The 12,746-nt window shown below is 41.8% G+C and overlaps 1 protein-coding gene across 12 annotated transcripts in view; it reads right to left on the reverse strand.

Annotated features, from left to right (window-relative positions):
* spega (striated muscle enriched protein kinase a) overlaps positions 1–12,746 on the reverse strand; it is a 49,036-nt gene that overhangs the window by 30,992 nt on the left and 5,298 nt on the right. For 4 of the 12 annotated variants that reach the window (XR_004655544.1, XM_034864270.1, XM_034864271.1 and 1 more), the window contains exons 3-5: positions 2,786–2,828; positions 1,805–1,839; positions 646–744 (exon numbers count right to left, since the gene is read on the reverse strand). Coding sequence is in view for 11 of the 12 variants with exons in the window: in XM_034864270.1 (XP_034720161.1) it covers positions 646–744; positions 1,805–1,839; positions 2,786–2,828 (177 nt within the window). In the remaining variant the exon portion in view is untranslated. Of the gene's footprint in view, positions 1–645; positions 745–1,804; positions 1,973–2,785; positions 2,829–4,662; positions 5,029–9,832; positions 10,259–12,746 lie in introns of those variants that run through there. The other 8 variants (XM_034864276.1, XM_034864280.1, XM_034864275.1 and 5 more) reach the window with 8 other exon arrangements.

A 12,746-nucleotide genomic window follows, 5' to 3' on the forward strand; every position in this document is an offset into this window, starting at 1 on the left:
GCAGAGCTTTACATTGGAGAAGCTGGAAGAAGTAAATGTTTTTCTCTTGCTTGTTTAAAGATAAATTACATAAACGTGCAGCCCTGAGACACACAGCACTATCTAAACTTGATGCTCTCCATCTATATCCTAATTGAATAAAATTGGCAAAGCATGAATACGCAATATAGTAATATAATTGGTGCCATTAGCTTCAATCACCTTCATCTAGCAGAAAACAGTCTCAGCTTTATTTGCTGCATGTTCCCTGTGGAGCCACACAGTGAGATCCAGACCTGAGACAGGTTCCATGCTGAAACTAGGGCAGTGTGTCACTTTGCTGCATCACACCATTGGGGATTCGTGTATTCTTGCATTTCGGATTTTATCCAACGCACGTCTTGGGCCAAGTGGATAACAGCCTTCCATTAAATCGATAAACCACATTGAATCATAATTTCGTAGAAGCGTGTTTTTGGCAGCAACGTTGGTGCGGCAGTAAATCATTTGACTCTCACCTCATGAAGGTTTAAAGAGCTACAGAATATGTCTAGGGTGCACGCCTCACATCTTTTGCAACTATTAAAATATAAATTGAAAAAGAAAAACAGCTGAAATGTCAGTTTTAAAGAGCTAATGTAGGCAAGATTTTTTTTCATTAAATACCTGGAGGTCCTCTCCGTCCGGCCTTGTCTTGGTGCCTCCCGGGACCTTCTTTTGTTTCCATCTGAGGTTCTGTGGTCTCATCCTCTGTGTTCTCAGAGTCTGAAATAAAGAGAAGAAAGAATAAAAAAAACAGATGTGAGAGGAAGAAAATCCAGAAAAGAGAAATTAATGTGGAGGAGAAGAGGCGGCTGAAAACAATAGAATCTCGGTGTAAATGACATTTCACTTCTACTTAGCAGCACAGGGTTTGATGGGGCCTTGAAAAGAGCCGTGGAGGGGGCCCCCAGAGTGCAATGTAATTGGTTGAGGCTCAACCGTGACATGAAGCCAGCTCTGGCTTATAAATATACTTGGCTGGAGAAGAGCAGAATGCATAGGTGCACTCTCCTCAGGTCTGGAACGCAGTTTGACAATGGTAAGAAAACAGCAGAGTGAGCTTATATTCCTTCACTGTTCTGTTCATTTTTTACTTTGATTTAAAAATCATATTACTTACACCTTCCTTAACCCCAGTCCCGCTTAACCTAAGTAGATTTACAATTCAATGAAGCGTTAGAATAGCACAGAATATTAAGCAAATGCATATGATGACAGAAAAGAAGGTATTGATTTTCACATCATCTCCGAATTAAAACTAAAATGTGACTAAAGGTCAAAATGATGCAATGATAAACGGGTAACCTTTTCAAAGGACCAATATACGTGAAACAACTCAAAACAAGATAGTGCTGTGCAGCAGTGAAGGAAACCCTTTAGAAAATGCTATAATAAATATAGAGATACAGTCACAGAAACCACAACAATTTAATACGTGCCAACTAAAAGAAAGACAGGGAGAACATCCATTTGATTTTGCTCTTGATTTTATAAATGGTACATTTAAAAGCAGAAGGAAGAAATGAATATGGGTGTAGACAAATAAAATATTATGCAGTACAGAATTCTCGAGGAAGTTAATCCAAAATATCAAGAACAGAAGACACATTGAAGGGAAGAGGAAATCACAGATACAATAAAGTCACAGCAAACAATGTAGACCCACATCTCTGTGGCTGAGATCACATCAAACACATGAAGTAAAGGAGGGACGGATGGGCAGATGGGAAGAAAAAGAAAAGAAGAAGGGGGGCAGAAAATGAATCAAGACAGGCAGGTTTACCATAGCTTTGCTTTCGGCAGGAGCGGAAAACTTCACTTCCATAGTGGCAGCAAGAGAGGGCAGACGGGAGAGCACCGTTACTATGGAAACCAGCATCTCTCTCACCCACACGACCAATCCTCTTCGTACCCATTAGAGTCTAAAATCACCAGCCAAACTGCTGCGTGGCTGACAGATATGTTTACTGGTTAGAGAGCTCGTGAAGGAGGAGGATGACAACCACAAAATAGGTTGCACCTCATAGTGCCTCACATCAAGTCGGATCCTGATTAGATCCTTCTAGAAGGTCTGCCTGATGATAGAAAGCCACGAACAATGACCATTAACTCATTAGACTGCAAGCAGCATGTGTGTGTTCTCCTGGGTGTGGGTATGTAGATCCACCCATCTGTGTCAAATTAAGTTAAATAGCTTGCACACCATGGGCGAGGGAAATTGACTCAGCAAGGTAATTATGGTTGGGGGGGGGGGGGGGGGGGGGGGGGGGGGGGGGGGGGGGGTGTATTTCACAGCGTATGGCTTGTTTCGTAATATAAATATGATTTGGAGTTGAGTACGGCAAGCCTCTGGTTTGGCTTGGATCAGAGAGTGCAAATATTGCCAAGTATCATACCATAAACCATCGAGGCCACGTATTATTCACTCGAGGCTTTTATGCAGAGAGGCAACAACGCAATTACAAAAAATAGTGCTTCGTGGGGGTGGATGCACATTAATAAAACCCACTCTGGTTGTAAGCAGTCAAGCAGTAAAAACAGATACATACACTAAAGCAGTATAAATGTTCTACAGCAGCAACTTTCATAAATATAAAAGAGTTATTACAGGAATAACTCAAAGTGAAGCACATGCTGTTGAAGGCTCAAACTAACAAAAAGAGGCCTGAGAAAATCATAAGGCTACATTAGTTTTAGCTTTGTAACAGAAAAGCATGGACCACAGCATAATAGAATTAGTGTAAAGCTTATACTGACAACACACCATGGGTAAATCTGCCAAATGTCCGTGTGGAATGCCCAGTTCTCTGAAACAAGATACAAAGTACAATGCATTATTTAACAGCAAACACAGCACTAGAGTGCAAATGGAAAAGGTCCCTTTAAGCCCAAAGTATTGTTATTGTCACATCCTTAACTCTAAGAAGCACAACGTGTGGATACTTTCAACAAGCTGGGTTTGAAATCAACGTTGTGTATGAAGAAATCGTCTCCAAAAGGTATAGTGATAATATCTTATAGTGCATACAATGTGAAAACCTATAGAGTTGACTGTATGGAAACTGTACGGCAATAGACATCAGATATCATAATGGGCATCTAGTGGTACATTGCTTGGGAACAGTATGTGTGACAAAAAAAAAGGTCAACATGATTCTGAAGCTTTTTTAACGGTCCTCATCAGTTGTCACAAACTGGTAAAAAAAACATGCCCATTACAAGTTCTTAAAGTTAAAGCTGATTTTCATAAAAGAGGTGTTCCACTTATGCAACACCTCAGACAAAACGGACATCTAAAAAAAAGTAAAACACGCTACGATCGTATCAGGATTCGATTCTGGTGAGATCAACGAGAATAGTGAATCCTCGCCCAGCCGTAGCTATAAGCAAGATGCATGTATAAAATGATAAATGTCTCACGAACTGTCCAGGCCACGTTTCAGTGAGTGTCCCTGGCTGCTGATAAAGCAGTTGCTAAAACCTTTTCTTGGACAGTCTTGTCAATCAGCACCAAGGAGAGCTCCTCAGAATGACTCACTACTTGCAGCAGATGGAAAGCCAAAGTAGCAAAAGTGTGAAGTTGAAATGACTCATTTCACACTCATTTCCCCCCCCCCCCACGTTTGCTGCGCACTCCCCATTGGTTAATGTTTTTTGTGTCAAGCAATGTGATCAACTGTTGCCTGTTGCCGTTTGACTCCACTAGAAGCTTCCATCGTTGTCGTGATTTCCATTGTTATGGCCTCTAGGCAATCATATCAGCGAACGCCAGCCACAAACGGCATCCTTTTGAAAAGGATGCTTTTGGCAAACATAATTTAAGGGTATAATCCAAATCATGCCAGCATAATTTGTCACCCATCTGCCGCTGGATGCAAAAGAACATGTCCAAAGGGTTTGATAGTGATGCAGAATTCAGAGGAGGCAAAGCGACGCTCAGAAATCAGCTTTACCCTGCGCTTTGCTCACTTTGTAGCCATTCGGACTGGCTGCCCTGATTCTCATGTCTCCATGGAGTGTAGCCTACTGACACACTTTTCTTCTGCTTCAAATTGGTGAAGCCTGCTATAGGAATTCCACTTTCACGACTTCCAGCGCACGATACACAATTGACAACACAGAATGTGGAGCAGAAATTTGGGTGGTTTGAAGATGGAAAGTAGGTTGTTGTGCCACTTTAAGTGTTCCAATGTGACGGTTCTAAAAGGTGATATTCATTGCTTATACTGTGCTGAAATACATTTCTTTTTTTACCCGGCAACGTGTTTTCCTGAGCTGACTTTCTTTGTTACGTTGTCCTGACTTGCCCTTGGACCGATAATAGAATGTGGAGAACTGCAAACATCACCTCTCCTATCCATACTTTCGCTCTTTTAGCTTTCCCCCCCAACTGAACTAAATGGCTACAATAGTGGTGTTAGGTTGTAATCAATGCATTCACTACACTGCATTCTTAAAATGTTTCTTTTACCACAGTTATGTTACAAATTGACACATTTGCATCTCATTATCAGGTAAAGGGTGTGGCATGACATCCCAAGATGTAAAACATCTACTAATATCTACGAAAAAAAGACCCAGATATGGATTAATAACACAATCATGAAATGCAGTTATCTTCCATAAAAGAAGCAAACTCACCTGAAATCTCTTCTTGGACCAGATTTTCTTCATGTTTTCCAGTAGTGCTTCCTGTTAAGCGTGCAAAATTACCTGTGGCATGAGCTCACAAAAAACCCCAAAACCAATTTAACCAAACCAAATATGCCCAGGGTGCGGCATAAAATAATAATAATCAAGATTCAACACCGAATTGAGCTGCCGTGCGTGCGTGGGTGTGTTTACTCTCCAGTCTGGCAGCAAGATGGGGAGAAAGCGAGAGGATGCAAATAAGCCGGAGCCAGGTGTCTTTGTGTCGGAGTGTGTATCCGCTGATGTGAACAGCGTCCCTCTCTGACGTAGACGTTGCCTTCAGAGGGGCAATTCTCAGCTGGTTAGTCCAACTCCCCCCCACCCCTCTGCCCGTTCTGCCTCAATCGAGAGCGCACTCAGCACAAGAGGGGGTGGGGGTTGGAAGCCTGAGCATAAAGGGTGTGTTGGTCTTGATTGCAGTGATGAGAATGGTGAATAAGAAGAAAAGGAGGTAAAGGAGGAGGAAAAAATGAGGGAAAAAAACACTGGCTTCAACAGAGCATGTTGACTTTTTTTCCCGAGCATCACGAGCGAAAGACGAGAGCGACAGAGCGCAAGACTGAGGCAAAGAAAGAGTCAGAGAGAGAGAAGAAGATAGACAAAGAGGAGAGATAGAGAGCAGAGAGTGGAGGCGAGAGCAAGACACAAGGTTGGTGGGGAATGATTCATGAGGGTGGAGGCAAAGCACGGGAGAAACAGTAAGCTAGAGGAAGGGGAATAGATCATAGGAAAGGGGGTTAAAGTGGCTTGACATTAATCTATCTGAGGGGGGGAGTGTAATATTTCAGTTTTCTAATAAATATGTACAACCTGACTACAAACAAATCCAAATCCTGACATTGTTCTTTCACCCTCTACCTCTCAGTCTATTCTCTTGCTCTATTTGTTTTCCTCTATAAGGAAGGTAGTAGTCCTCAGCAAAAGCCACAAGCCATAAATGATGTATCTATATTCCGTGCCTGTGAGCTTTAACCAGTGATAGGGTAAGGTTACCACAGCCGAGGGCTATTTGGACTAAAAGAGCTAACATGTTCCCCCTACTGGATTACAGCATAATGCATGTTTCTTATTTCAGGCACACAACAAGCAGCAGCCCCAGTTCAACCTCAAAATCACATTTTCGTCATGGATTACGGTCTATTAAATGAGGAACATTTACAGCAAAATGTCCAACAATAGGAAACCCAGATATTTTTGTCTCCCTTAACCATTGCTGATGTAATGTGTATATCCATTTCCAGAGCCCTGTGTAAATCAGACAAAGACAGGATGTCTGATTGGTTGAGCAAATGCTTTCCACAATCTACCTTCTTCCTCCTTCAAACCTCTCTCTCTCTCTCTCTAAAACACATTGTGACACACGTTAGTTGTTCTTTCAGACACATCTGTCCTCCCCACACCTCCTCCATCAAATGAATCCAAAAATAATTATAGTCTGACTCAGATCTCGTCCCAAATTAGAACCCAGGATCCCTGTCCACACATCAGCACAGCTCTTCTATCCCCGACTGCAGACTTACGAGAGGTATGTTACTGTTTATGGCCTTGTAAACACAGAATCAATATGCAAGATTTACTCCTGCCATGAATCAGGAGTTTCTTAGCGAATGGTTTCGATTCTGGTCATTAACTCTCTTTCTTCCTTTTCTATTCATTTGATTATTATTATCCAGCTACTAGTGGAATCTTTCTATCCTAACAACATCCCAAACTAGATTCAAATTTAAATAGTCATCCTCTAAAGACCAACCTGGGTGTACTGGATGGCAGTTTTCAATTGTTATTTTAACAAACCTCCCTCTCTTCAACCCTCGAACGCCTCGCACTCCTCCTCCATCAATCACCAGTGAGAGGCATTCGCTCCAACAGAAAGTGCAGAAATCAATACCAGTGCTTTATGCGTGATATGGGATACACCCCCAAGTAACAGTTCAAACGCCTCGGGATCAACAAGCCCATCATAACACAAGATACCATGAACAGCATCCAATGAGAGGCCAGATACGGTCGCTAGGCTTCCATTTGTTGGAAATATCTCTCGTGAGGTTGGTTTTCTTATGTTCACTAAAAGCCACGACGACTCCACTTCAACCAATCTATGGCTGGAATGTCATGAAATATCAGCCTTTATGAAAAGATAATTTGATTTTATTGGTGCATGTCATTTATCTTACTCCGAATCGGCTTATGTTTGATGGCTCAGGAGGCCACATTGTCCTCTGCACTGCTTAAACCTGCAGTTGTACATTACACAGACTTGGACCTAGGTCAATCGTCATTATTGACGTCAAACATTTATGGGACATGCCTGTGCAAAAAAAACACATGCATTGCCTCTGTTGTACCAGCCTGCTTGACGGCTGCAGAATTTGGCTTTTGCGAGCTAAACACAGATGGAGAATGTGTAGACATCAAATGAGCGTTAAAAACATTTTGGAAACGTGCAATTCAAAACACACCATAGTTTAATTATCTTAAAACAACAATAGAGTAAGCAGACTTCACGGAAGCCCATTGATTTTGTGACAGAGGCTGCTTTCTGTGGAGCGGCCCTGATGGATGCCTTCCAGGCAGGCAGCTCTATCAGCAGCACGGTCTCTCTGCAACGGGATAACAGAATCCGCTGCTGTTTTTGTCAAACCCAACTATATAATGTATGAATACATTACATTCGGAACTGGACTGTGAAACATCAAAGTGCTGCACTAAAGAATCCTCCAAGAAAAACCTGCTTCTGAACCTGATTATGAAGTCATATTCAAATTGAATTTGGAAAGCCAGCATCCATAAACACCAAGATTATTTGTATTATTACTTCACTGTATAGGTCAATGCCTCAAGCTAAAAAACTGGTGATTTTGTGGAGCTATCCTACGTGGGCCTGGTAATAGGGTCCAAGGGTCTAACGATGATATATTTCTAGGCTACAACATTCCCCACCGGAATGTTTAATTTAGTATATTAACTCCATGTTATACAGTTGTTCTGCATCGTTTATGTATAATGTTGGCAACATTTTAAAATTAGGGACAAAATACAAATCCATGCTAAAAATCCTAGTATTGGGATTTTCTGTGGAAATACTGTATTGATACATGGGTAGTGTTGATCAATATTATATAAATTACACATGAGAATTAACTTTTTGGAAGTAGAAAAATAAAATCAATCACTTTTTCAGTCCACTAGATTATGCAGTTGAGTATAAATTTATGGTTTTTGATAAAACAGGAGTGAAAAAAGTTTTCCTTTGACGACATAATGTGAAGTTGGAAAAGGTAATACATTGCAAATTAAGCAGAATATTGCAACATGTTTAAAAACAAAATCACAATAATATCACATCGTGACATAAGTATTGTGATAATAGCGCATCATGGGGCCTCTGGTGATTTCTACCTCTACTGGTGGTATCCAACAAAAACATCTTGGCTGTACATTAGGCCTTAGATTTATGTCCACATCACACTCACACATTACCCTCAGGTGGTTTCTGCTCTCAGGGCCAGCACCTGTGTTAATTATTGAAAGGTCTGCATTAAAAAGACAAATGTGTGAAGAAAACCTGCCATTTTACCTGAATACATTTGAAGTTGTGTCCCTGCACACTACATTTGTAATATAAGCCCTAAGCATCAACCAAGTAGATCGTTTGCACCACTTTTGGCAGCGGTTTACCAAAAAAAGAACATTTTAATAAAGCTCGTTCTTGAATTTTCCCTCAATTCCTTTCAGAGGCAAAGGTGAGTGGGGGTATGTTGATTCAGTTCAAATGCTGAGGTGGTTCGGAAATCCCAGATGACAGTGGCTAATGTTGACAGTCAAACTGCAACCTGATCCTACCACCTAATCCTCACCAAATCCCAGAGGACTCCTGTGAATGACTGTGTACCAGCGAGATGGAACACAAACACACCCTTTGCCAGACAAACACCAGGGAAACAACGGTGGCTTTACCCCACATATTGCCTCAGCTGCCTCATGAGAACAGAAAACCTAATTGTTTGCACCGTCTCCTCAATCCACTTGAACGGAATATTTAAAGAATGTGAAATCATCGAGCAGCTATAGATTATCCCTGCTCCAGTATGCCGATGTAAGCCGTTCACAATCCAGACAAGAGAGCTGGGTCGATAAGAAATGGTGAGAGCAGGAATGCCATGATATGATCTATTAAACCAACACTGACTGAGCACATAAATGGGTTCAAGGCTTAACTGTAGCCCATTTGTAGAATATAAAACTATTAAATATCCCATTTATAGCCCTAGTAAAAATGCAATTTTTTTTCATTTTAGTTGTTTCATTAAAAGACCAAACAAATGGTAGGTACTTTGCATTTTAGATGTATATTGCAGTTTCATTTAATAAAACATCTTATCTACATTATACTGTACCTCTTGTTGGGCTTGTTTTAATTCTGTTTGACATATTCCCAATGTAAACAAAACTTTAAAAGCATTAACAAAGTCTTCGTCTAGTGGTAGTCCATGTATTTATACATCCGGCAATCAGTTTTGGGAGTCTGATTTCAAATCTTGTTCTGGGGACCTAGGGGGTGGGCCGATCCCTTTGTTTACATGTGGATCACGGTGGGGACCTGGTTGGACAAAACTAGATATCTTCTGGAAAATTTTTTTATTGTATATGCTGGTTCCTGGCTGGCGCATGCGGAAAAAAGGACAGGCCAGTGATCATTATCACTACCATTTTTAAGTTTTTCAAATGTGATCCAGTTCAAATTTACAGTGAAAACAACATAACGTGAGTGTTTATGGGCAGCAATTTACACACCACACTTGCACTATCGCAAACAAGGTTGTTGTACCTTCAAGTCAAGCCTGCAGTAAAAGGTGTTATCCATGTATAGCTGGGGCTTTGTAGAGCAAGGCAAGACAAAGAAGTCACAAACTAAATCCAATCAAGCAGCAGCAATAGCGGCCTCAAGTGTATTACCTTGTTTTCCTTTCTATTCCAGCTCTTCCGCTTAGGTGAGTATGCATTTTATAAATTGCCTGCAACAGTGAGCTCCTTCTCTTACTTCAACGTGTTGAAAGGATCCTCAACAAACTTTTATTGTAGGCCTGCATGTTTCGAATTGATAAAATCTCCCACTCACCTCTCTGCTTTTTGCTTCTCGGCCCACTCACACCTTCCCTTGCGCTCCTCAAAGCTTTCCGTGCATCAAGCAGCTCCTTCCGCAACATAGCTCTTGTCTTCCTTTGTGTGTTCCTTTCAAAAACCGACTAGGTGGCTACTTCTGCCCGAGAGAACTTCACCACCGTGTACAAGTCTTCCAACAAGTCTTTTCCATTGGGACACACCAGTTAAAAACAAGGAAACTTCCTCATTTCCCCCAGTTTTATCTTCACTTGGTGTGAAAATGGCTTCCTCTGCAGCATGAAATGAGTAATTGGTCAAACAAGGATGTGCCGTCTTAAGACTGCTGCCGGACCATTAAACGTTATCTTCCTTAGCCCGCGTCTGTCTTTTTTGTCCTCTCCCTGTCTTCCCCAGTCCTCCCGCACACTGACAGTCAACCACAGCAGTCTATTTCCAGTCTTGCATAGTACAACCCCTTCAGTTGTACTGTACTTTCCCCCTTGCACCCACTTTCAAAGAGCCTGCCCCCCCAGTTTTAGCTGCAGGATGAACACACTGCTACACAGAAACTGAACGACCTTGCTGTCCTCTGTCCGTCACTCCGCTTGGAGTTTTGAAAGTCGAGTACAATCAGACATCGTGTGTGATACACCATTAAGGATATGCTTCGACTGCACATACATTACGAGACAATGGGACAGTTACAGGGACACCAGTCAAAGAGAAGTTGATCTATTTCAGACAGCAAAGTGCTCATAAACCTTGGAGCTGGAGGTGACAATAACACTGTAGCATTACATGACTTAAGAAAAACTAGTATTCATATCAACGCCATGCATCACTGCCATCTAAAAATGAATGTGATTATGGCTCGGCATGGGCATTTACTACGACCCTCTTATGAAAAAGAATATCAAATGCTTACCACATTCTGGTGGCAAGTTATTATGAGCTGAATGTCCTGTACAGTAGGACTGAACCCTATCTGTCAACTTGTCAGTCTACTTTTAGGTGATGTAGCAGACCATTTGGCATTCATGTGGGGGGTCCATGCTGCTGGAAGACGACTTCTCTAACAAATGATGGCATCTGAACAGCATTCTCCAACAGGAAGGGTGGATTTCAGTGCTGTATTTAATTGACCTGATGATTTTTCATCCAATTGATATGGTGTAAAAATCACTAATGTAGGATCCAGTATTTTTGGGTGCTTAACCCACACTAGGTGTAAAAAAAAGAAGAAATCTGGATATTTTGTGTCTTGGCCCCTGCTTCAAATCTGACTTTTCTTTTTTAATCTTTCTTCAACTTTATGTAAATGCAATACTAATTTGCAGGATACTTTTGAAAAACAACAAGTTCAAGTTGAGTGTGCTACTTTAAGTGCTTTAGACTAGAGACTAGTGCAACAGTTTGCTGTAATCCCGAAACCTAAATCAGACTGTTAACATTACTGAAAAGTTCTACGCCTAACAATCTCTCTCAACAGTCTCTAAAGAATGCAAACAGCTTTTCTGAATTCACATGAAAATGGGTTAAAGTGGAAACCGGTTAAAAATAGTAAAAGCATGTACTGGTTTGAATACTGCATATATGCATATATGCATATATGCATATAGCATATACTGTACAGATCGGGTTCCAACATCAGCTAAACCAAATGAAGATAACTTGGTTCGGGACCAGTGTCTCAACAACAACTTCCTGTCAAGCCTACTCATACTAGGTTAACCCATTTACCTTTCCACCTCATCCCTCTCTGTCATCCCCCCTCTCCTCCCTCCTGTCTGCCACTCTGATTTTCAATTCTCTGCACACCTCTCTTCTCCAGCTACGGTCTAGGGATCATTATTGGCTTGGGTGACAGAATACCAAAGACTCTCCCGCTTCCCGGCTTCCAATACCAGCTTAACCCAACAACTTCCTCCTCCTCCTTTCACCCTCTTACTCACATCGATGCATCCTCAACGTTCCCTACTTCCCCTATACAATAAAACTGTTCAAGCACACACTGTTACGTGTACTGTAACGTCATGTCACTTACACAAAACAAAGTAAACATCAGCACAGACCTGGAAAAGCATCTCAGATCGGTTTTGGCATGTGACCCCTAACATGAAACAATGTCTACTGGCAAACCCTGACCACAGGATGCATAAGTCTGTAGGTTTTTGAAAACTTATTGAATATTTTCTGCTCTCCCTTCCTGTAAATCCCATTGCAATCCCACAGATTTGTCTTGCAAGCCCTTATGGGCTACTGACCCAAATGTTGGAAACCACTACTTCAAAAGGTGACCTTTCAAGTGTTTTTCTGAGTAATTGCAAGTCACGACTGGGATGTTCATGCTCCTGCGTCACGATACGACAATGATCTCCTATTGTAAAAGAAGCTTAAAATACCACAGGTGACCGATATGCTGCTTTCTCAGAGCATCCATCAAATTGCTTATCTTGCCTTTAGATGCCTAACAGTATGCTTATCAGTAGCTACACGCCAGAGACTGACGTCAATAGGGTAGTCTAGACTTGTGACACAGCACTACTCTGGTTTCTGGTTGGTCTGATCTCTCAGCGTGATATCTTAAAGTGACAGAACTGACTGGCTATATGACTCACTGAGCGATGCTCAAAAGCAGCCAGAACAGCCATTAAAACTAACCCCACATAAGTGTGAAAATACACACTAACAGACAACACACAACTGAAACATTCACCGCCCCATCCCCCACTCCCACCCAGTCTCTCTTTCATCACCCTGACCGTAATGGAGCGTGACAGTGCCGCGTCTTGACCGTGGTGAATCTATAATTATCTGTGATGTCTGCTGGTGCAATCGGAGAAGGGGCCGGCGGCATCCACACATCACTAAAGCACGAGCCCTCTGCTCAGCACGGCACATACCAGGCCATAAATAACCACAAGGAGTGA

This window comes from Etheostoma cragini, chromosome 24 (genome assembly GCF_013103735.1).
Source record: "Etheostoma cragini isolate CJK2018 chromosome 24, CSU_Ecrag_1.0, whole genome shotgun sequence".
NCBI classification, from domain to species: Eukaryota; Metazoa; Chordata; class Actinopteri; order Perciformes; family Percidae; genus Etheostoma; species Etheostoma cragini.